The sequence below is a fragment of the Rhipicephalus microplus genome, chromosome 3 (genome assembly GCF_043290135.1).
Source record: "Rhipicephalus microplus isolate Deutch F79 chromosome 3, USDA_Rmic, whole genome shotgun sequence".
NCBI classification, from domain to species: Eukaryota; Metazoa; Arthropoda; class Arachnida; order Ixodida; family Ixodidae; genus Rhipicephalus; species Rhipicephalus microplus.
This window is the reverse complement of record NC_134702.1, coordinates 18,430,640-18,455,292: the sequence shown is the minus strand read 5'-3', so window position 1 is coordinate 18,455,292 and position 24,653 is coordinate 18,430,640. Positions and strand designations below refer to the sequence as shown.

The 24,653-nt window shown below is 45.6% G+C and overlaps 1 protein-coding gene across 1 annotated transcript in view; it reads left to right on the top strand.

Annotated features, from left to right (window-relative positions):
- Positions 1-24,653, top strand: part of LOC142803616 (neprilysin-like) — a 128,276-nt gene that overhangs the window by 85,830 nt on the left and 17,793 nt on the right. The window contains exons 15-18 of the mRNA XM_075888995.1: positions 1,181-1,232; positions 1,302-1,372; positions 4,959-5,077; positions 12,648-12,710. Coding sequence (XP_075745110.1) covers positions 1,181-1,232; positions 1,302-1,372; positions 4,959-5,077; positions 12,648-12,710 — 305 coding nt within the window. The remainder of the gene's footprint in view (positions 1-1,180; positions 1,233-1,301; positions 1,373-4,958; positions 5,078-12,647; positions 12,711-24,653) is intronic.

Below are 24,653 nucleotides of genomic sequence, written 5' to 3'. Positions count from 1 at the left end.
ATATGTTCGGCCTTTCAGTTATCATCCCAGGGAAAATAATCTTGAGTGTTTGAAGAGAGTAAGAGGAGGGATGGAGGAGGGCTTGGAGGAAGAAAAAGAAAGGAGGGAGTGTGACGTCACGTGGGCAGCCTTGACAAGCCGTGCCGTTTCTGGAGCCAGCATTGTTGGCCCAATACGTGACTTTTTCTGCAAAATCACGCCAGCAACGAAACTTGCCGATACCTAGGTGTATGACGCCCAGTAGCTTTTAATCGAAACGAGCTGGTTCGACAAAGAACGGCCGGCTCACTCAGATGTTCAAAAACAGAACAACAACACCGAGAGTAATAATACCTACCGCAAGCTCTGACGTTTTGATCACGTGTTGCGCTGACAAGGTGGGCTTCACTCGTGTGACGTAATGTCCCCTTGTTTCTTTTCCTCCTCCATAGAGGAGAAAATGAGTGACGCATAGCAATGCTTTGTAAAGTGTAGAATAGCAAAGGATGAGAAAGGAAAGGGAGGGCAAAGAATAGCATACCCATATATAGTATAACAAGATATTCAGTAAAAAAAGAGGTAGTAATAGGGAGTGAGGGTGAGGAGGATGGCAACGAAGAGGGGATCTCCGCGGTTTCCTCAGCCTTCGTTCCCCTAATGCACAACTGTCCCAATTCATTTCCGCTCTGTGCTTTATTTCATGTGTACCTTCACACTCCTGCTTCTCACTTCTGCCATCTCAAATGTCACAGTGTTCATGAACAAGTAAATATAAATAATGGTTTTGCCAAATAATCTGGTTGATATGGGGGTTTTAACGTCCCAAAACCACCATATAATTATGAGAGACGCTGTAGAGGAGAGCTCCGGAAATTTCCACCACCTGAGGTTCTTTAACGTGCACCCGAAAATGAGCAGACAGGCCTACAGCATTTCCGCCTCCATCGGATATGCAGCCGCCGCAGCCGGGATTCGATCCCGCGACCTGCGGGTCAGCAGCCGAGTACCTTAGCCACTACATAGACTACCGCAGCGAGGCATATACGAGTCACTTCAACATTTACTTTCGTATCTTTGCTTACTGACTCACTACAATCAACTGTTCACTTCAGTGTAGAGAGTGACGACTTTCCTGTCTATGACGACTAGACGGGGTGCCAATTAACTTAAATGAAATACCGCACTTTCTGTTCACTTACAGCGTATCCAGTGGCTGCGCTTGTGACTAATTTCAGAAAGCCTCCAATTCCCAGGTACGCATTTTTATTCAACAAAGCTGTGAGGCAAAGATTGCAAGAAAGTTATTTTTCTTCTAATTTCAGGTCTGTGAACTATGCAACAGTGGGGACAGTTATTGCACAGCTATTCACTGCTACAATGGACAGATACGACAGTATGTACTTCATTTTCGCTAATGCCAGATCACCTTTACTACAGTCTTGACATGAATTAATCTTGCTTTGAATAATCATAAAAGTCATAGAGGTACTTAGAGGTACAGTGTGAGCCCGAAACTGTGGAATGCGTTGCCGCGCAACCATGCTGCGAGGCGTCGTGTCTTTATCCATAACGAAGTGCATTCCATCACCATGAGAGTGAAGGCCGGGAGAGAGCGCGTCTCATATCTCTTGGTGTGCCACAGCGAAAGAAACAGCGTGCCACGAGCGCATGCACCCGTGATCATCGTTCTCCTCTTTTACCTATGATCGGCGCGCTCGCGGCCGGCGCTCCCAGTGCATGCAAGCCAGGACAACGGACATCGAAGGAACAACGCTCAACCCTAAAGTGCTTCGCTTTTATAGAAATAACAGTGCCACGAAATGGTTGTAATGGATGACGCCAGTTTTTTTTTATTGGCACCAGTATGCCCTATGGCATCAGTTAAATAAAAAAGTAAAGTTCTGTTTCATATATGAATGCCAGGAGTGGTGTATCCAGGCGAGGCTGCGGGATATATTAGAAAGTTGTGAGACTTCGTGTCACAGTAGCGGGCAGTATCAGAAGCAGTGCTCAGGATCGCACAGTGCTCAGGATCGCACTTTATGGACAGCTTGGTCTCTTCTGGCCGTTAAGAACACCAGTCTAAACGTAAATTGCAGAAATATTTTAAAGTACATTGCATTTCACACTCTTCACTTGATGTCTGCTGTGTTCAATGCTGTTCCATCACCTAGTGAATATTCAACTTAGTGAACTCTCAGTAAAGTGAACTGTTTCCTTGGGTCCTTCGAAATTCACTCAAGTGAGAGTTTTCTGTATCGGCATTCTTCCTAATGTCACCTTTAAATTAGGAGTGTTGAGGTCTTATGTCTTAATCTTCGTATGTCATACGCTGTCAGAACAACATCTCTCAAGCTTTAAGCAGGCTCCAGCTTACTCGTGATATTTCAGAGGTAGAGACAGGTACGATGTGATATTGTTGGTGAAGCCTCGGCAAAGAACCTAAACCATGATAACTTCATTACCCTTTCCTTTCATTAGCTTGTGTCTAGAACAGAAAAAAAAAACCATGTAATAATCCACCTGCTTTCACTTAAGAAAAAAAAAGACACAAAGAAAGAGATCACCACGCACAGGAAATTACGCGAAACAAAATTCTGAGAGCCAAATGGCACTTTTTAGCATGGCGCCCGAGAACTAGTGGCATCCGCGTCGTATCTATAATCCATCTGACATTCGTATTGCCTTTTTACGTGCTAATTTAAAGCTCTCACGAAACCAACCGTTTGCGACTCTGCATATTTAAAGTAATTGTTTTATGAACTCATGTGACAAATTCATAAACCATCCAATGAACGAAAAGTTTGTCGCAGCTGGCTTTTAGGGAGGTGCAAGAATTACGGTTAAAGGCCAACTCCGGCGATTTTTTGACCATGTTAAGATAATGGGGCTTTTATGTTCCTTAGACACTCTTCTCACGCGCGTGATAACTGAAATGCTCAAAAAATCGAAAAAAAATATTTACAAAAAAAAAATACGCCACATCGAAACCGAAACCCAACTGAATGCGCTTCTGCGTCTGACGTAAAGATTTGCCTGACGCTGCCGGAACCTGCCTGATATCACATAATGGCCACCAGATGGCACTACCTGTCCACGTCATCCGCGGCGATCGGCTATTACGCTTACGCTGTTATGGTGAATATATGGTGAATCGTGTGTGGCCCACAACGCAGTACCACTGGCCGCCCATGGCAAGCACACCAACAATGTAAAAGAAATCGCACGCTCAACCAAGGAAGCGACGGCGAAACCCACACAATCCGCAGCAGACAAGCAGGTGCTGCAGTGGCACATGAGTTCCGTCATTTCCGCGTTGCGAAAATCAACGTCACACGCACAATGTTGCCATTAATTCTGGCAAGCGAGGGGATCGAGCATGAAGGCAAGATATAAAAGTCATTTGTGAAGGATCTGCGAAACTCTCAAGCCTGCGATTTGACGTGAATAGCGCAAACGTGCAAATGAACGCACCCAGTGAATCTCATGAGATCCGCTGACCTCGAAAAATCGCCGGAGTTGGCCTTTAAGCTTGACAATGCAGTTGCTTTTCTTTTACGACTTATCACCTGGTGTTCTCACTTTACAACGATAGAAATAGTACCAAACTTACCCCTTAATAATGAAACATATTTCGATTAAACAGTCCGTTCCGTCAATTAAAAGGTTGCCAGACACGACCTACAACGATCAACTCTTGCTCGTTTAATTCGGAGTAAATCCACGGATTTCTTTTCTTATCTTTAAGTACCGACAACAGCCTCCCCTCCTGGCCCTCTATCACACGCAGCTGGCGTGTGCTGCCATTTTGATATCAACTTGAAGGATTTCGAAAGCCGTGTACGCTTAAGTAAATCCGCCACGCATCTTTCAGCGGACAGTGAGCTAGCGTGACGCTCTTTTTTGCCCCCGCCAATCTCCTGTCATTAGTGAGCGGGGGACGCAATTCATCAGGTGCTGAAGAATCGTTAGGAAGAACATGACCACCAAAAACAGTCAGCGAAAAGGTCACCGAAAACGATCGAAGAGGTCAGCCTGAATCAGTTTTCCGGCCTGCTACTCAGCGTTAAGAAAGGGGAGTGTAAAAGCAAGGGGAGAGAGAAGTTGTTGGTAATGATGAAGAAGGTGGCGGTGAAGCAAAATCTTGGATCATATGAGAGTCTCTTTTCGAGTTCTGCCTCTGGTGAAAACTTGGTTAGTGCTTTCAAAATGTCGCAATGATGACGACGTAGTGGTCCCACCTACTTTCCAAAATACGAAAGCAAATAAACTAAGGAAACTTAGCCCTAGGGTTGCCAAGCCTGAAGGAAGTGCGGAGCTGGAAAGCCTTTTTTGTTTTTCTTCAGTTTCACTTTCTTTCTTTCTCTCTTTCAGTTTTTCCTTATTTTTTTCTATATTTTCCTTTATCTATTTCCATTTAATCCGTGCTCTTTATCTGATTTTTTCTTTCTTGCTCTTTCTATTTTCTTATTATTTTCCCCTTCTCTTTCTTTCTATTTCGCACTTTCTCCCTCTTTATTGTTTTTATACGTGGTTCTCTCTGCATATGCCCAGTGCAAAAGTTATTCTTTAGCTGATGATTAAGGATCATCATGAAGACGCTCGAAGAAAGAGAGGGAGAATACTTCTTGTTAACTCGAGTGCACACTCATTATGCTCCACATGGAGCGCTACGCAAAGCGATGACGGCGGCATACTACAGCTTAATACTGTAGTATGCTGGCACATGCTGGTAAAGTTGTCGACAAAATATAATATCTAAATATTGCTGTTTAGTTGCAAGAGAATGGCTAAAACAGTTATTTGCAAGTTCACCTAAGTATCCTTGAACTTGAACTTTTTTGTTTTGTTTTGTGTATAATAAGGTTTCCATGTATAGTGCGCACATGATCACGCCATCATGACCTGTGGTTGACTGCTTTAAAGACGCCCAAAGAAAACTTGCAGTAAGGAAGTGCCATTTTTTTTCTTTTACCTAGAAATAAAGTACCCAAATGGTACCCTAGTAAAAAACGAATTCTGGGATAAAAATACGACGGAAAAATTCTGCCAGAACTCTCAATGCCTGAACAATTCTGAACAATGCAGTGACAAAGAAGTAAGTGAATGTTTTTTTTTTCAATGTGTCAGGCTTAAGGCTCTTTCACTAATGACATATCAGTTGGAAGTTGATGTTTTGCAATTACATCACAACTTTACTCATCAATAACCTCGTAAGCATTGCCATCATGTGGTTACGTAGAACTTTACAACTTACTCATCACAACTTTACTCATCAATAACCTCGTAAGCATTGACATCATGTGGTTACGTGGTCAAGTTATCCATGTACGCTGACGACATCTGCGTCTGGACATCTGGCGTGACAAGGCCTCAGGTACGCGCAAGACTTCAGAAAGCTGTGACGTTGGTATCAGTGTACCTCAAGGACCAGGGTCTGAAAATCTCGCCAGCGAAATGTGCATTGATTGCTTTTAGTCGAAAGCCAATGAGACCATACGCTATATCAATCGATGGCCAAGTCATACCATATGTCAGGACGCACAGATTTCTAGGCGTATTCATTGATAGAGACCTCTGCTGGGGCCCACATGTGGCCCACTTGAAGAAGAGGCTAACAGAAATTGCTAACTTATTCAAGTATCTCGGAGTAAAAACCTGGGGGACTTCAGTACATGCAATGATGCAATTGTACAAGACGCTTTTTCTTGGCTATTTGTGCTACAGTTTGCCTGTGTTGACCAACACCTGTAGAACCATCATTCGGACTCTCGAAAGCATCCAGGCCATGGCTCTGCGAGTTTGTCTGGGGCTACCGCGATGTTCATCATCAGCTGAGACAATCGAGATCGCTAATGACTACCCGCTAAAGACGCATATCATGATGGAAGTGCTCAGAGCACACGTGAGGCATCTTACTCGTGCCCCTGCCCATCATCTAGCTTCACTGCCAGAAGCCCGACCTCGTGCCTCATTCTGCCAGACAGTCTTGTCATATCGCACACGCATTCCTGCGGGATATGCAACTCCATCGAGGATTTCAACTCCCCCATGGAGTATGACCTGTGCACATGTTGAACTCACGGTTCCAGGCATAGGGTCAAAAGCCCGGCTCTCGTCTCCAGCGCTAAAGCAGCTTTCTCTTCTCTTGTTATATGAGAAATACAGTGACCATACTCATCTGTATACTGACGCTTCAACTAAAGTGGATGGGTCTGCAGGGTCGGTGATCTTTCCTGCAACAGCGACAACGGTGAAGTTTCGTTTATCCCACCAGACATCATCGACAGCTGCGGAACTTGCTGCTCTACGTAGCGCAATTCAAGTCATTAAACACCAAGAAGCCAAAAAATGGAGCGTGTTCACGGGCTCTAAGGCAGCACTACAGTGTTTGACATCCGCCTTACGCCGGGGACCTCATGAACAACTAGTGCTGGAAATTAGAGAGCTGCTTCACCACCTCTTCGACGAAGGACACAGAATCACGTTTCAGTGGATTCCAAGTCACTGCGGCATATTGGGCAACGAACATGCCGATGCAGCTGCCCGATCAGCACACGAAGATGGTGAAGAAAAATCCATACCATTTTCAAGGACGGATGCTGCAATGACCATCCGAAAAATCGCTAATGCAGAATTAAAATCCCTGTGGAACACCGAGTGCTTACGGCACACGCGACTGCGTAGACTGGACACGTCTCGCCGACTCCAGCCTCCGTCTGGACTCTCCCGACTCGAGACAACGGTGCTTTGCCGACTATGGCTTGGTGTCGCCTTCACCAAAGCTTTCGCCTTCCGAATCGGCATGGAAGACAGTGCTGCTTGCGGTCATTGCGGCATCGATGAAACTATAGAGCACGTTCTCTGTCACTGCCCTCGTTAGAGCGTGCAAAGACGGCAACTAGCTGCTGCGTTAGCTCGCCTTGACGACAGACCTTTGTCTGAACAATCAGTGCTGGAAAGACGACATGATTTGTGTGCTCACAGAAAATCAGTGAAGGCCCTACTGAACTTTTTGCGTGGCAGCGGCCTATTGTATGGACTGTAGCACCCCAGCTCCCCCCCCCCCCCCTTTTTTTTTTCGCGCGCGTCTATTTCCCTCTTCGCTTTCTTTCCAATCTTTTTTCCCCATTCCTCCTTCCCCTAGTGCAGGGTAGCAAACCGGATGCTCCATTTTCTGGTTAACCTCCCTGCCTTTCCCTCATTTTATTCTCTCTCTCTCTCTGGTTACGTATAAAACTTATGGTTTATTGCAGGTTATAAAAAAGTCACAGCTTTGCCCCAAAGGCGAAACAATGAACTCAATATAGCAACAAATGGGAAGGTTACGCGCAAAATGGAAACCAGATCGAAACGTGCCCCGCGTTTCTCACGCAGAAATGACGCACGAAACGTACTCACAGGTGATGCACGGGAATAAGTGTGTCAGCTGTTATTTCGCTGCGTCTGAAAAGCGGGCGCTTTTCGCAAATGGAGACTGCAATGATTGCAGTGACCTTTGTGTGACCGCTCACTACAACAGAACCGTTCCAGGTAAACCTCGAGGCCAGCCAAGACGTAGGATCCTCCGCTCCTACCAACCGCGAGGTAAGGGCGTGCGAGATAAGCGTCGCTCTACTCCTCTAAGCGGGGCAAAGTACGCTTGGGGAATTAGAGCTCGGTATTCTCCTCGGTATAACTTGGTATTTTCCTGCAGTACAAATTAGATCACAGGTCATATTAGACAGCTGCGGTACTTGTTGCTATACAGGAAGCCATGAACTTTTTGAATGGCCAAGCACCACGTAAATGGACGATTCTGTCCGATGCAAAATCAGCTATTCAAGCCATCCATTTTTTTTCTGAAGAAGAAGCCAATTTTACGCGTTAGCGTTAGGAATAATCCGAGCGTTCGACCTAACACACAGGAGTGGTCACATGATTACACTCCAATGATTTCCTGGACACTACGGCCTGGTTGGTCATGAACTAGCCGATAGCGAAGCAAAAGCGGCAACTACAACGCTCCTATGTTCATCAAAATACCGTATTCACAAAGTGACGTAGCAATAGGTGGCAGCGCATTTGCGCTGCCACTAATTGGTTGCTACCATGACTATCGGAATAAGCGTCTGCAGCAAACAGACCCTGATATGACTTTTCGCATTCCGGCTAAAATAATCTGAACACATGCTAATGTGCTGCACCAGATTCGCCTGGTCGTCGCCTTCACTCGTCACTACGCCCACCTAATCGGACGTGTGGGCAGCTCGAATTGTGGGCGCTGCCAAGTTAGCGAAACTTTAGCTCATATATTTTGGGACTGCCCATCACATGCAAATAAAATGCTAATCGCTGGCAAGTATCGGACGAACGCCACTCAGTGAAAGCCACATGTTATCAGCAATGAACGACGAGACAGTGTCAAAAACTGCTACAAGGGCTGTTCTAGACTTTAAGAAAAGCACTGGCCTAGATACTAAGACTGTAGGGAGCTATGCTAAGTCGCTACTGCACCTACATACCACCTATTCTTCTCTCCGTCATCATCCTTCGTCCCTCTTTGCTTTCCCCTCTCCTTATCTCCTGTGTAGAGAAGCAGGCTAGAGCGAACTAACTCAGGCCGACATTTCTGCCTTCTAATAACTTCTCACTCTCTCTCTCTCTCTCTCTCGTTGTGTCAGCAATCAAAGTCTTCACTTTCGGCTACCAATTGTGTCTTTTACCGTAGCGTACATTTTGTTTCAGTGTTTTTTCAAGCTGCGTTCATTGTACACGTGCTGTATATGAGAAACAAAGTTCGACAGCTAGAGATATCATTATCCTAAACATTTCGATGCCCATGATCAGATATCAATAGCTTAATATGTCTAACTTTGATTGTATTTATAAATAGAGTGTTTATCCCGCGCGCGCACGCACGCACGCACGCACACGCACACACACACACACACACACACACACACACACACACACACACACACACACACACACACACACACACACACACACACACACACACACACACACACACACACATATATATATATATATATATATATATATATATATATATATATATATATATATATATATATATATATATATATATATATATATATATATATATATATATATATATATATATATATATTAATAAGATCTAACAGACAGTAATGCCAAGGGATGTACAGGGGAAGTTATTAGAACCAATGGAATGTAAATAAGAAGAAAGAAAAGTGGATGAAAAAATAACCAGGCGTGAGCAGGAATCGAACCTACGACCTTCGAATAACGCGTTCGATGCTCTAACCACTGAGCTCAGGGAAGGCCGCTGTGATAGCTCAGTGGTTAGAGCATCGAACGCGTTATTCGAAGGTCGTAGGTTCGATTCCTGCTCACGGCTGGTTATTTTTTCATCCACTTTTCTTTCTTCTTTCTTCTTATTTACATTCCATTGGTTCTAATAACTTCCCCTGTACATTCCTTGGCATTACTGTCTGTTAGATCTCATTAATATTGTGTTAAAACACGGAAAAACGAGCCCTTAGGTATACACTTCTTTCCCTTATTTTCATTGAACGAGGGTCTCGTACTGGCAGACTTGGTGTGTTTAGGTTGTATAAGAGGGACAATTAATCAGCTGCCCGCTCATAATAAGTTCACGTGCTACGTGACGCCGAACATGCGAATAAGAGTGTTTTCATGCTCGTCGCTCGGCTTATAGATGGCGCTGACTGTCACTCCTACTTCTAAATTCTAACTGCCCATATATATATATATATATATATATATATAAGGCTTCGTTTCGAGCAAAATTTTAGTTCATTGCTATTATTACCCGTCAAAATAGAACATGTGAAAGGGTTTATTGGCCAGAATAGTGATTAGGAACAGAAAGCTTCCTTACTGCTGGCAGTGAATATCCACTCTTCCTGGTTTTCTCTAAACCTTCTCATTCTTATTTTGTGCATTCCCAGTTCTCTTTTCGGCTATGCATGGACCCCGAGCAGGTGACGTCAGAATGTGCTTCATCGCTCTCAAATATACTGTGGTTCGTTACACTCACGCCACACTGATTGTAACAGCTACTGTATATCGCACAGGGTACTGAAGTACCGATCAATGACGCAAATACGACAGTCGTGCATGAGTGGCTGTTTCCAGGCAGCACTTAGCGCTTCAGCCGCAAACAAAACGCCATGACGATGGTGAGGGTCGTCATCCAACACTGCGAACAAACAAGTTTTTTAGTGTAGTTCAAATCGCGATACAAATGACTGTCACTAAAGTCAGCTTGCTGCCCCGCCGTGGTGGTCTAGTGGCTAAGGTACTCGGCTGCTGACCCGCAGGTCGCGGGTTCGAATCCTGGCTGTGGCGGCTGCATTTCCGATGGAGGCGGAAATGTTGTAGGCCCGTGTACTCAGATTAGGGTGCACGTTAAAGAACCCCAGGTGGTCAAAATTTCCGGAGCCCTCCACTACGGCGTCTCTCATAATCGAATGGTGGTTTTGGGACGTTAAACCCCACAAATCAAATCAATCAAAGTCAGCTTGCGAGAGCACGATTTCACTCACGACGCCGATGGATTGTCGCGAACAGTGAAGTGGGCCATTTTGGTTCAGATCACACTTTTTTATTCTTCTCGTGACCGTGGCGGGAAGTCAGTTAGTCGCGACGTCACGATGACCAGTGATGCCATTGGCTGGAAGGCGGTCGCTTGATGGCGAAAAGCCGCACTGCTCTCTATTTGTAACCGAGCAGTTGCAAGCTGCCCATTTGCGTCGCCGTTTCTTTAGCATTGCGCCTCCAGTGTAACTGAAGCTGTTTTTAAGCACGATAGCGCCAAGAAGCTCATTTCGCAGAATTCGCGGTGTTGGCTTCGGTGTCGATGTCGGCGTCGTCGGTTATGAGCGAAAAATAAGCGTTGTCTGTGACCAAAAAACCGAGGCAGATGAAAAAAAAATAATGATAGCCTTCAGCTAGAATGAGAATCAGACCCGACTCTTCTGCGTGGCAAGCAGGTGTTTTCCCCCGGAGCCACCACGTTGCTTGAAACTGTTAAAAAAACGCTATAACAAAGTCATGTGATGGGAAGAGTCTCCTTAACGTGTGTAGTATTGTGTGTCAGAAACCAAGAATCACGCCAGGCGTCAGAACATGCAAACTGCGCAACGAGTACGTGTTTCAAGTTTTAACCATTACAACGCGCTCACGCATATTTATTAATCTTTAGCAAAAGCATGTTGCGTAGGTTCGCATTTTGCCTTACGGGCGCGTATGATCAGCCGTCACCTAGTTGGAAAAGAAATAATTAGAGCGCAGTGGGATCTGCGCAACTGTAGTTGCGGCAGGCAATAGCGTCCCATTTTACACGCATAACCGTTTGTTTCCTTGAGAAACGGTTGAGGCATGCCCCGAAAACCGAAACCAGACCAGCAATTGAGAACGCGATGCGCACGGGGCCCGACTACGCTAAATCACGTTCTGCTCTGGCAGGCGAAGCTTTCTGTTATTGTTTTTGCGGTATTGACAATTTTTTTTCTGCAGTGACGCTCATATTTTTGGGACAAAAAAAAAGACAACTTGGCGCTAAAAGTAAAAAAAAAAAACCTCAGTTTTATGATAATCCAGTCACTTGAACCGTTCAAGTGACTAATATTGATATTGATGTAATCTGAGACGATAGTGTGCAGTGAAATACGTTTTGCTACAATGTAAAGAATAAAAACTTTGCCTGCAGTAAGCCTCACTTTCTTTACAAAATGTTTCGTTCATGCTAGCTATATAAGGTTATCAAGGTTTTTTTCTGTTTTTATTTGCAATGTGACATTTTTATCATAACATAAATACCATTTCTTATGGATATGATAGAAAGGATGTTAGCTACTCCTTAGCTCTTGAAGGGATCCAGCATATAGAACATAAATAGTTGGAATGACATATCCAAGAAATTTTCTTGTACTAGTGCAGGAAAAATCGTCAGTACATGATTCATGGGCATGATGTATGCACTACCCGCGTTATTAGGGACATGACTATTTGCATTACTGACATTTTCTTTCACATTATCGTAATGTTACTTGAATCGCGAGTAGCGTTTGCAACGTACACACTAATAATATTTTCATGTTACCGACTCAACTAATCAAGCTGTTAGGATGGTGGCATTGAGGTAAGTTGTCATCTTGAGCAGAACATTTTTATACTGACAGATGCCGCCTAGGTGGTAGATTGGGTACTGGACTCGGCTACTGACCCGATATCACTGATCTGATACCAGCCTCGACGGCTGAATTTCCGTGAAGGTGAAGTGCTAGAAGTTCGTATACTTAGATTTAGTTGGGCTGTAAAGAACTCGAGATGATCGAAATCTCCATAGCCGTGCACAATGAAGTTTGTCATAATCATATAGTCACTTCGGCATGTAACATTTTTGCATTTATTATTATTACTGATTGAAACAATTATAAAGTGGCCGTAAGGGGCATAAATACTAACACATCATTTATCATTTACCGTCGTGAATTAGTAGTGAGACAAAAATCTGCCTAAAGATAGCACAAAATAAACTGTGATTGTATGGCAAAGATTGTCAGCTGAAATTTTTTTTACCGTGTGACAGTTTCGTAAGGCCCCAAGTTGTGATTGTGTATGTTAATCGCAATTCTTTTTTTGTAATTTCACAGGAATGTTATAGTGACAGTCACCAGAAGGTAGAAGATTACGTGGGAATACGGTTATCATACAAGGTTCGTATTAACCTTCCGCATGCTTTTTGCATGCCAAGAATTGTAATAAATTGTTCGCTCATCATGAAAAAAAAATTCTAGTCTTGGTTTGAAGGACACAAGATAGAATGACGGAATTTTAAGCACAGAAAGTATGCTTAATCGTTATTTTTTCGTGCGAACTATTTAGAAAGGAGACCCTTGATGATGCAAGGTCAGAGCCTACTATGCTACTGAATGTCACTGGAGGCAACAATCTGACAATACTGTCTTCATTATTATAATTGAGTTGTGATTCTCATCAATATTGAAAGTATATTAGATAAATATTTTCTTTATAGAACACGACATTGCCCTCGAGGTAACAAACGTATCTGCCACTTCAAGTCGCTTAAAATCCTATCCACCATTAGCTCAAACGTTGCAGGCACATTACACAGACCGAATGACAATAATCCGAATGCGTATAGACCATCTGGCGTGACGAAGGCTGCTTTAGGATGGTCACATGTTCTGCCATCGGCGTGTACCGATATCATGAATGCAAGTCCACTGAAAAAAAGTATTCGGCTTCCCTCAGCCAATCGATGGAGCCATCGATGCTGGAAAGAGGATAGAGATTTGTAACTTTGTTGAGATGTCGGTAATTCACACAAAATTATTTGAAACATCTTTTTTTCTCGCGAGCACTACAGCTGAAGACTAGGAATTGAAAGAAGGTGATTACACCTTGCTGAAGCATGTCATTTTCTTGCTCTGCAATAATATTACGTTCCGAGTGTCAGTTCCCGTGTCGATGCACTGAGCAAAGGTGTTGGTTTGACCCAGTGGCTTATGCGTAAAGTCAAATGAATGTCTAAGCTCATGAAGCGCGATAATCTGTGCCCGTTGATCCTGAGACGGCTTGCTGCCAATATACCGATTGAGTATATCTAAGCATACGTCACTTGAAGTAAATCGAGGAGACACAGTGTTCAACTGAAGTTTTTGGCCAGTTTTGAGGGATTCGATGTACACGATTGCGTTCTAATCGATAGCCTGGGCGTGGCCAAGCGGCGTCTCGTTATTGTACAAGTGCGATCGCATAAGCTGTGGTTGCGGACAAATATTCTAGTCGCGTGCTGATGAGGCGGCAGAACGGCAAATGACAGTGATGTACTATGGTGGTAACTGAAGATGTCAGATGGCGGGAACACAACGGCATAGCTAGTGCATAGAAACCATAATGACACTAAGAGGTGAAACTTTAGTATCAGTGGCAAAAAGAAGCTTGCCGTCACGATGCTATCTATTTTCGGTAAACTGGGCATCAAAAAAAAGTCACAGCTTTGCCACAAATTCGAAGCAATGAACGCGATAGCGACAAATTGGAATGTAATGCGCAGAATGGCAAGCAGATTGAAACGTGCCCCGCATTTCTCATGCACAAATGACGCATGAAACGTACTTATAGGTACAGATGCACGCGAATAAGCGTCTCAGTTGTTTTGGGAGAATGGAGTGCGCGCTGCCGCACGATGTGGCGACACGTGCTCATTGCGCCGTTTTTCTGGTAATGCTGAAAACACAATTCCTCCCGAGATGCCCGTCAGCAGCAGTAAGTGGTATATATAAAGTGTAACGGCACCGAGAATCACAGAGCCAACACGGTCGCCATTACTGTTTGTTTCAGCTCCTCCTCCTTCTCCAAGGACTGCACCCTTGTCTCTTGTTTTCCGTCTTCTTTTTTGCCCCCCCCCCCCCCACACCCGTTTTTTTCTTCACCCCTCCTGGGGTGATAGCGAAGAACGTTGCTTGCAGCGGCGAATTGAAGTTGTCCCTCATTAAGGTGACATGTGGTTTTGAGCACACCTTGCTGTGCCGATATTTTGACGACTATAAGAGGCCCAAAAATTCTTGTGTCAATACTCGGCAGTCCCATCCGCACAAGCACCAGATCGTTTAGGGCAATATCCGGCGTGTGTTCTTGGTGTCGCTTGTCGAATTGGATCTTCATCACCCTTCGTTGCCTGCTTCGTTCCTCGTTGGCTTTGCGTTGTTCAAACAATAGCACCTTGTCAATTCCAAGTTCTTTGTCGGCTGGAAGTATTGGAACTTCGCCGTGAGCAGCAAAGTGTGGGCGGCAGCCAAGGCTCGCAGTGTGTGTCCTGTTGAGGTGTGCAACAACCGTTTGTAGGCAGCATTTCCACCCACCTTTAAACGTTGGGTACATGGAGAGGAATGTCTTGATGTCACGGATGATCCTTTCAGCCATTCCATTGGCCTGCGGTTGAAAGAGATCGCAACGGCGTAGCCTAACACCCTGACTGTCTGCGCACTGCTGCAGCTGCTTACTTAAGAATGACGGTCCATTGTCCGATATGACAACTCTCAGCTGGAAAAATATCGCTCGGTCAAGCAAAGCTGTGACATTGTTTGCGTCTTCTCGTCCAGGAAGCGCCGCTACTATTCTCATGCACTGATCTATGGCAATCAGGAAAGACTGTGTTTTGTGAACTCGAGCAATCCTCTGTTTCAATTCCGCAAAGTCCACGCGCACAACTTCAAAGGGTTTCTCCGAGTGGTTTGGCAAGACGAACTCGTCAAGTCGAGGCCGGTATTTGGCTTTGTTCAACTGACACAAGTGGCATGACTTTAGACATATTATTCGACGTCTTTTTTTCATGTTTTTTCATGTGAAGCGTCTGAATGTTTTGTTATAAGTCCGCTAAAAACCATCCTGACCACATGATTCCGGACTGTCATAGTACAAGTGAAGAACTTTTTGAATCAGTGTCTCTGGAACAGGGAACTTGCCATCTTTGAATTGAAGGCTTTCATAGCCTTCCCATAATCTTGTTAAGTTTACGGCTTTATGCGGAACCTCCATTGCTAATCGAGACCAGGCGTCGGCGTCTGTAAGATGGCCAACGTCACGATGGAAGACATCAGTCAAACTGCTGAAGTTCATTGACCCGTCAGGCCAATTTCCCTCTAGGTGAACGGACATCTCTTTAGTACAGAACAACCCCTGTACCATGATTTGAGGCGTCCGTGTTGTGCACAAAAAGTTAACTGTAGTCTGGCAAGGTAAGCACAGGGTCCGATGAAATGCATGTTAAATGTTCCTGGTAAGCCCTTTCACACTTCTTCGTCTAAACAAAGGGCACTTTTTCCTTCGTGATATTCGTGAGCACTTCTTCGTGAGCACTTCGTGATATTCGAGAAATCTTTGATGAAACCCCTGAAGTGGCGCACGAGTCCTATAAACACTAGGAGGGAGTGAATGCCACGCGTCTTCGCAAGTGTCGTAATCCTTTGGACGGACTCCTGTTTAGTACTCTTGATAGTTCCGTCAAACACCCTTCCAAGCAAAACGACTTTTGACTTGAAGAATTTACTCCTCTTCTCATTGATCTTCGGGTGCGCGTCACCAAGGGCTTGCATAAGTTTTTCTAGGTGTTCCGAGTGCCCTTCTATACCGTGAGTACACGAGAATGTTATCAATATAAACGTTACAGGATATTCCCAAGTATGGCTTCAAAATACTGTTCGTCATTTTCTGAAACCAAGCTGGCGAATTTTTCTGGCCAAATGGAAGCCTGTTGTACTCACACACGTGCAAAGGTGTAATGACGAAGAAGAGCCTCTTCGTTTCCTCTTGTAGAGGCACTTGCCAGAATCCTTTGCAAAGGTCGAGACGAAAGAAATCTTTGCAGCCTCTAGTTTCATAAATGATTTCGTGTTTAGAAAAAAATATTGTCACAGACGTCAATAACGTTTCACCAGAAAATTTTCTTCTTAGACATGCAATAACGATGATGACAAAACAGACTTCAATTACATGTATATTCAATTAAATGGAAACATGGATATGAGACGACGTGGATAGAACATGTACATTTGATGGTTCACACAAACACAGACACTAAGAATATTGCAAGGTAAACAAGAGGCACAAATAGAACATGAATATGTACATATGTGGCATTGGAAAAGGGAAAAGGTCAGTTTGTGTGTTTATCGGTCTGTAATCGGTGCAGAGACGAAACGTTCCGTCTTCTTTAGGTGCGATAGTTACAGGCGAAGCAAAAGGAGACGTAGAAGTCCGTATAACGCCAGCATCAAGCATTTTCTGTAGCTCTCGCTTCAGCCAAAGCTTATTTACTCTCGACTTGTCATAGGCCTTCCGCTTCACCACTGTTGTCTCTCGCAGCTCGAATGGAACATCAAACTATGAAATCACTTTTGTGAATCCGCCTATGCAAAGCAATTCAGGATACATGCAAATGACACCTTCTACGGCAGTGGGCTTACGGGGATGATCGCCGATGGCTGTGAAGGTGGCCAGCTGATGATTATCTTGCGTGTTAACTTGCCTATCTCAAAGGAGATTCAATCGTAGTTCTCGCATAACCGGACGGGACAGGAGAAGCTAATATTTCATCATATGAAGGACCAACGATTTTACCATGGTGCTCTTGCCTTGACACGCAATAAGGATGTCTACCCATTCATCATACACTTGTTTCTTTCCATTATACCCGTGAACGATGACAGGACAATCCTTCCTTACATTCAACTCGGGAATGACGCTCTTATTGACTACAGTAATAGATGCTCCGCTGTCAACAAGAGCTTTCACGTCTTTTCCATTAACTTGCGTAGACACGTACAACAGCTTGGCGTGGTCAGTAAGAAAATTTCTCTCGTGCAATTGAGACAAGATATCGTATGACGTTCCCTTGATTATTGTATGTTTTTTCATCTGTCTTGTGTTGTATTTCACAGATGAATCTAGTTTGCTAAGCATATCTCGCCATCCAGGAGCTGGAAGCGTTTCGGACGTGCTCACTGCTGTCGCAATAGAATGTGGCTGTCGAACTAACAGCTTTATCACTTATAGTTGCTCCTCGGGTGTTTGAGGTCTTTCAAGATGAAGATGGTGCTGCATGCATTCAGGAAGTTCCAATATTATCAGACACGCAAGTAATGAGTCGGAGAGAGCAGGATCTGCTGTATGCAATAGCCTCCATTTCTGAAAAAATATATATATCACAACCGAACGAGAAAAGTACTTCAAGGCTAATGCATAGGCCCAACTCTGAAACCTGTTTTCAGAGAAAGTAGACAGAAAAGTTTGCCTCCAATCCGCCCAAGTATGTTCGGCCTTTGCTGTTGCTCGTATCTCGTGCCACATCTTCGCGACGCCCCCCAAGTACAACGGCATGCTCATTATTTTATCACGATCGTGTTAGCAACAATTTCGATCGCACGCATATTCATGAAAGTCAAGCCAGGCCTGGGCACTCATTGATGATGAACCATCGTAGACCTCTGGCTTAATTATTTCTCGTGGTGTCTTTGGTTATCGGTCAGTGCATGTTCGCATTGTAAGCTCCAACAGTTGTTGCCGATCGCTGTTTTCTTCCCGCAGCTTGATTACAGCTTCAAAAATATCATTATTTTTTAAAACACTGTTTGTGTCAGTAAAAGCCACATCCGCTTTCGCAAGTCTAGCTTCCTGTGGCTTATCTTCACTACGCCGCCCAGGAGTATGCGTGGTTGCCGCTTCAAGTTCGTGATCATTCATTTTTCGCAAGGGTGTCACCGATTACTCAAAGCTAGCGCGAACAGGTCATACTTCCACCATAGACGCACCACACAACGCTCACCGTCTTGACATCATCCTCATGGCTCGTAGCGATGTAGACGCACATTGTCCCCTGGAAGTTCGGGCAGCTCAGGGACGTAGCACAAGATCCTGTCGACGGCTGCGCCAAGTTTGTAACGACACCGAGAATCACAGAGCGAACATGGTCGCCATCACTGCTTATTTCAGTCCCTCCTCCTTCACCACCTCCAAGGACTTTACCCTTGTTTTTTTTATTTTTCGTCTTCTTATATAAATAGCTTGTTGTTTGAACGTCGAAGGACGTGCTCCTCGGTGGCGTAGTGGTCAACGCCTTGCCTTCACGATTGAGAGGACCGAAGTTAAATTCCACACGTCGGAGTCTTTTTCTGGGTTTTCTTCGTTCTGGCACTTTCATACATATAGACACGTATAAATGTACAGTGAGTCACCCCGACGTCGACGCCGATGCCGGCGGCAAAATCCAGCCGTGAGTATCCGTATGATTGCTATCGCAATAAAAGAAAGTTGTATCATATCGCGAGCGCAGTAAATGATGGTGTGGTGGCGCGACAAGAAACCCCATTCGAGTATCACATAATGCAAACACGTGGTCAGGACGACAAATTCTATGTGGTACAAAACGTCTTGGATGACGGTTCTTGCCGTACGAGGTCCAACTGGTTGTATCTATTGCACGCTTCCGCACTTAAGCGAAAACCCGGATGGTAGAGTCATGACCTTTCTTACAGGGTGACAAAGTTTTCGGCCCATGACATGCAGACATGGCAACACCGGTATAAACAAACGGGACAGTCCACAAACCTTCAATGAACACTCCATAACATTGACGGGGGACACACAAGAACTTATACAGTGCGACGACGACGCTGCTCGTCCCTCCAGAGCTGTGGCAGTCAGTTTTAGGGTGGCGTCATGACCCTTTTTTTTTACAGAGCGACAACGTTTTCGGCTCATCACAGAAATGGCAGCACCAGTATCAACAAGCGCGAGAGTCCACAAACCTTTGACGAACACATCCATAGTATTTGCGGAGGACAGACTAATAGTTATACAGTGAGACAACGACATGCTCGCCTCTCCGGAGCTGCTGCAGTCAGTTTTCCAATCTCCTGTGGGTTCGGTCGGCAACTGAGAAAGATCAGCATCGTGGTCAGGGTGAAGGATGGGAAGCGAATGGTTGATACTCGAAAGCACATTGGTGGTCTGGTTTGGTTGGTAGCTGGTCACGTCTACCTGGTAGTCGGTAATACTGAGGTAGTGTTTCTCGTTACGCGTCATAGAGGCCCCAGAAAAAGTAGTCAGGGTATTTCAGTACAGCCCATGTCGCTACGAAGTCCCATCGACACAAGCGTGCCACATGGCCTAGATACCAGCACGCGTAGCAGACGGGATGGTTGTCAGCTTTACCGCTGGAGTTGCCGTAGCAATGCAATACACTTAGTATATAGTTGGTATACTCGCACTGGTTGAGGAGTCCACGAAGGTAGAGATTGCGATGAACTTGAAGCAACAGCCGCATAACTCAGTGACGTGGTGACAGGTGTTGTCGGAGAGGCGGATGGCAGTGCTTCGGTGACCCGCTCTTATACGATCTCTCTGATGGTGAGTGCGAGACGCTCAGTAGTGGGTCCTGTGGGCAAAATCGACAGGCACAAAAGCTGTCGAGCCACCTCCTCACGCACATATCATTAATTTCTGACATGAGCGCGTTGCGCTCACCACCGATGGTCAACGCTGCGAGAATTTCGTATCCCTGACCACCGTGCCAAGACAAGTTGTTTTCGCAACTCTTCAAAGCTCTGGCTCAGAGTGGTGAGTTCAGACATGGTCCACGGGTCCAGCAGTACTTCTGAAAGGCGCCGTCGTCCATGTCCTTCAAGATGTGTCTAATATTGTCAACTTCACTCCTCGAAGGGTTAAGGCGCTTGTACAAGTCGAGCACGTCTTTCATGTAACTTGTGAAGCATTCTCTCTTCAGCTTTGCACGGGCCTGTAGGCGCTGTTCAGCACAGAGTTTGCGTACCTCGTGGTGACCGAAAACATCGACATTGCGTTGCCACAACAACTTTCTCATTTGACTGTATTGGGACCTTTAGCCAGCCTCGCGCTACAGACGCGTGTTATGAAACCTTTATTCTCGTATTTAGACAATGTTCAGCTCGACTAACCCTAGTTACACCTTCAAACCACGCAGAGAAACTATTAACGCACGTCTTCGCCCAAGGGACAAAAGATACGACCTTATTTAGGAGCTTGTTCCATAAGCTCGCGCCCTGCCCGGTCGCCGCTGGCGTGTACACCATTGCTGCCATTGTACACTTCTCCGGTCGCCGCTAAACAGTCGCCGCTACGGTTGCCTCTCCGGTGATTCCAACAAAGCTCTCTAGATGGCGCGTTGCCACACAAGGCGTTAAAGTTCCTGAAAAAATTGGCAGGTCCCACGTACAGTGGGAATCGATGATATGCGAAGCACGAATGAGAAAGGTTGATATGTCACTTTGAGATCAGCACTACGCAACGAGGTGGAAGTGGAATGAGATCAGCACTACGCAATGAGGCGCAACGAGATGGGCGGGACTATCCTACCGTGCTCCTACTGTGTACGACTGGCGCTTGGACTATTTGGACCTCAGTACGCAGCTTCCCTATATTGCCGCTAGGTGCCGCATGATTTGCTGGAGTCTGTTTTCGATGCCCCGCGCGCTCGCCTCCACGTGACTACGGCGTCCACTTCATTTTCGCCACTTCGTAGGCACGGCAGCACGCGACAAATTCCTAGCATTACTGTAGTGCCTAGAATACACTTAAGCATATTCTATGTTTACAAACACAGACCCTCAATGACATCCAGTTTCTTCCGCTGATGTGCCTCATTTCATTCGAGGGTTTGAACGTCTGAAGCCCATCATATGATGAGCCTTAATAGCTTCGGTGGGTAAGAAGAGCTTTAGAAAATAGCCCGTTCATTTTCTACATTTTCCTTTTCTTATTTGGCAAAATATATTCAGATTAATGTTCCTTTGAGCTACATAACAATGATAACAGGTGTCTTTGAACGTTACGCACGTCCCTTTTATCAGAAAAACTAAAAATAAACTAGCCTTACTCTTAAAAAAAATTGGCTGATCCCACATACAATGGGAATTGATGATATACGAAGCACGAATGAGAAAGGTTGATATGCCACTTTAGTATCAGCACATCATTACATGGTGGAGGTGAATGATGCCGTACATGACTTCCGTGTCATGATTATCATGTTTGCATGTGTCGTTTACCTTCGTCATCTATTCTCGTAACGTGATGAAAAATTTAGTATACGTGGAGCTAGCGAAACGGCCGCGAGCGTGCTATGAGCGTGCTATGTTGTCATGTTCTTACATGGCACGCGTGTCAGGATTATCATGTTTGCGTTTAGAAAAAATTTATTGCCACAAACGTCAATAACACTCAACAGAACATTTCCGTCTTAGACATACTCTAACGATGATAAGACAGACGTCATTTACATGAACATGGATATGAGATGACGTTGAAAAAACATGTACATTCGATGGTTCACTCAAACACAACCACAAAATACTTCAATGTAAACAAGAGACAAATAAAACATAAATATGTACATTTTGCATATTTACATGTTGGCATGCCATTTCTGCCGGCACATCGACAGATCAGCCTACCAATACCAGGCCGGCCGAAAGACAAGTTTCACTCGTCCGTCATAGACCGACACAAAAGGGCAAGACCAGTGCCGAAGAAATTCCTCTTCACCGAGGAAGAAGAGCTCCTCCGACAAAACAGACAGCAGCTCCGAGTACAATCGTTCTAGGATCGGGTAGAGCGCGCGGCGGCGGCGGCCCGCTGCAACCGCCTCGCAGCGGTTGCGCCAGAGGCAGAAAGCGCCGGCAACAATGAGAAGACAAGCGAAGCGGCCTCGCGAACAACGCCCAGAAGAAACGAAGCGATTTACTCTGAGGCAGTGAAATCCAGCATGTACGGCTCTCCAAAAAACGCGAGCAATGATACAATGCCTCAGAAAATGCTGATTTGTTTCCCGAAGGGAGCAGTTCGGACATGTTGCTGACTGGACTATTCTCCACCTTTCGAGGCGGTCGAGAGTGGGAAGTACACCCCATCCCAGGCGCCACATGAAGTCCCGAAGGTGTCCAGGCAGAAAAGAAGCCGTTAAGGAGCTCCAAGACACCCGTCTATAGCGAGCACGGCGGGCTGGCGGGACCAACGGAAGCAACAAAGCAGCAGTTGTCTCAACTATGTGGTTGTTCAAAACATCTATGCCAGGACAGCTCGACTTGACATGGCGAAAAAATGCAACAGTTGTTGCATAAAACGCAGGAAGTGTTATTGACTGTGGCCCCCTGTTAAGTTGCGCATTAGGCATCAAATGGCGAAGGTGAGTACCCAGAAAGTAGTATGCAAGCGTTCGTGCGGGAGATTCCTCCCCTTGCACTAGGCGCAAAAGGAAACGCAGTGCCAGCAGCCGACAGCGTATGGACACTGAAGGGAAATCAAAGCCTCCTTGAGCACGCTGCTGTCCCAGTGCCGCGCGAGAGACCAACTCAGTGCCGCCTGACCAAAAAAAGGAACACAAAGCAGACTGTAGTGATCGCACGATACGTAAAGATGGTTGCGCGACGTGAGAAAGGTACCAAATGCGACCGCAAAATACAGTCTGCGCAAGGTACCTCCGCTCAAGAAGCGGGAAGTCAAAATCCTGTGCATCCTGAATTTTCAGTCTTACTTCCTCGAGAGCGTTTAACCAAACAGATTCGCAAATGCCGTAGTGGTTGTATGAAATACCTAAAATACGAAGGGACGCGGCCGGCTGAATGGGAACACCGGCGCTAAGCCTGGAGTTTGGAGAGCCAATGAAGAAATACCGGGATTTGGAGATGTTCAACGCTGCACCTGAAATGTCGCCATACTGGGAAAATACATGCAGGCTGCGTGAAAGGCTATCTTCATCTGAAAGGTACAAGGTTATATCATCAGCGAAAGCTGTGACTTTCACGACACCGCTACCAGGAAGCGCAAGACCCCGGACACGTGAATCCGCGTCAAGAGCACGCAAGTATGGCTCAAGGCTGAGGACAAATAGCACAGGAGACAATGGACAACCCTGACGGACCCCACGTGTTATGGAAAAGGCAGCACTTTCCCAACCATCCAGAACTAGTGTGCTTTTCAGACCAGTGTACGTATTTTTAATCATTTCCACAAACGAATGAGAAAAGCCGAAGGCTGTGAGCACATTAAAGATATACGCGTGCTCTAGTCGGTCAAACGCTTTTTCCTGGTCCAAAGACACAAGGATACCACGCGCAGATCGCGACAAAGTATAAGCTATGATATCCCGTGTCGTATATGACAAGCTGTGTATTTCTCGTCCAAGCACTGATGAAGTCTGGTGATGACCTATTAGGGTGTTCAACAGACCCCTCAAACGTTGAACGGCTACCGCCGCGAATATCTTATAGTCAACGTTGAGGAGCGTGATAGGTCTCCAATCTTCAGGATTAACAGAGGAAGCATCACCCTTCTGAATAAGCACAATGCGTCCATCTCGAAAACTTGATGGAAAGACACCGTCCTCGTAGCATCGCCGGATTACCGCGGTAATTGTAGCACCAATCTCATCCCAAAATGTCAAGTAAAACTCAACAGGTAAACCGTCTGGCCCTGGGGCCGTTCCACGTTTCATAGATTTCAGTGCCACCTTTACCTCTTCAGCCGACGGAGGGATGTGCAGGCAATCTGCAACTTCTTGAGGAATACGGGGCAAACTTCTAAGCATCGGCGGTGTTTCATCACAGTTAGTCCGCATGGCCGAACACGACATTGCTTCAAAATGCGCCAAGAAAACAGATCGATCACGCGTAGGAAGCCGCTGCGCAGGTGGTATTTGTGCTGTCATAGAGACAGGTGACTCTGATTGCCCAAAAAAGGAATGTCTCGCGTAGCGCAGCACCTCGGGATGTGCACATGGGTTGTGTCTACAGCGCCATGCTGCTGCCGCCAGGGACGAAGCAGCAGTCAAGCGCTGAAAGCGTTCACGCAGTTCACGCTGCCACGCTCGCATCAGAGGAGAAGGCGTCTCGGCGCGCAAAGCAATGCGTAACTTCATCGCGGTATCAGCAAGCTCTTCAGAAACGCGTCGACGAAGCGAACGCCCCTCCACTGCGCAGCGCAGGCGCCACTGTGTTTTAAGCGCATCCCAATCTTCAGGACCAGACGCCGTGAGCGACACACGTATTGCGCGTGACAAATCTGATCTTGAGCGCGCGTCCTGCCATGGCTTTTCTGAGAAA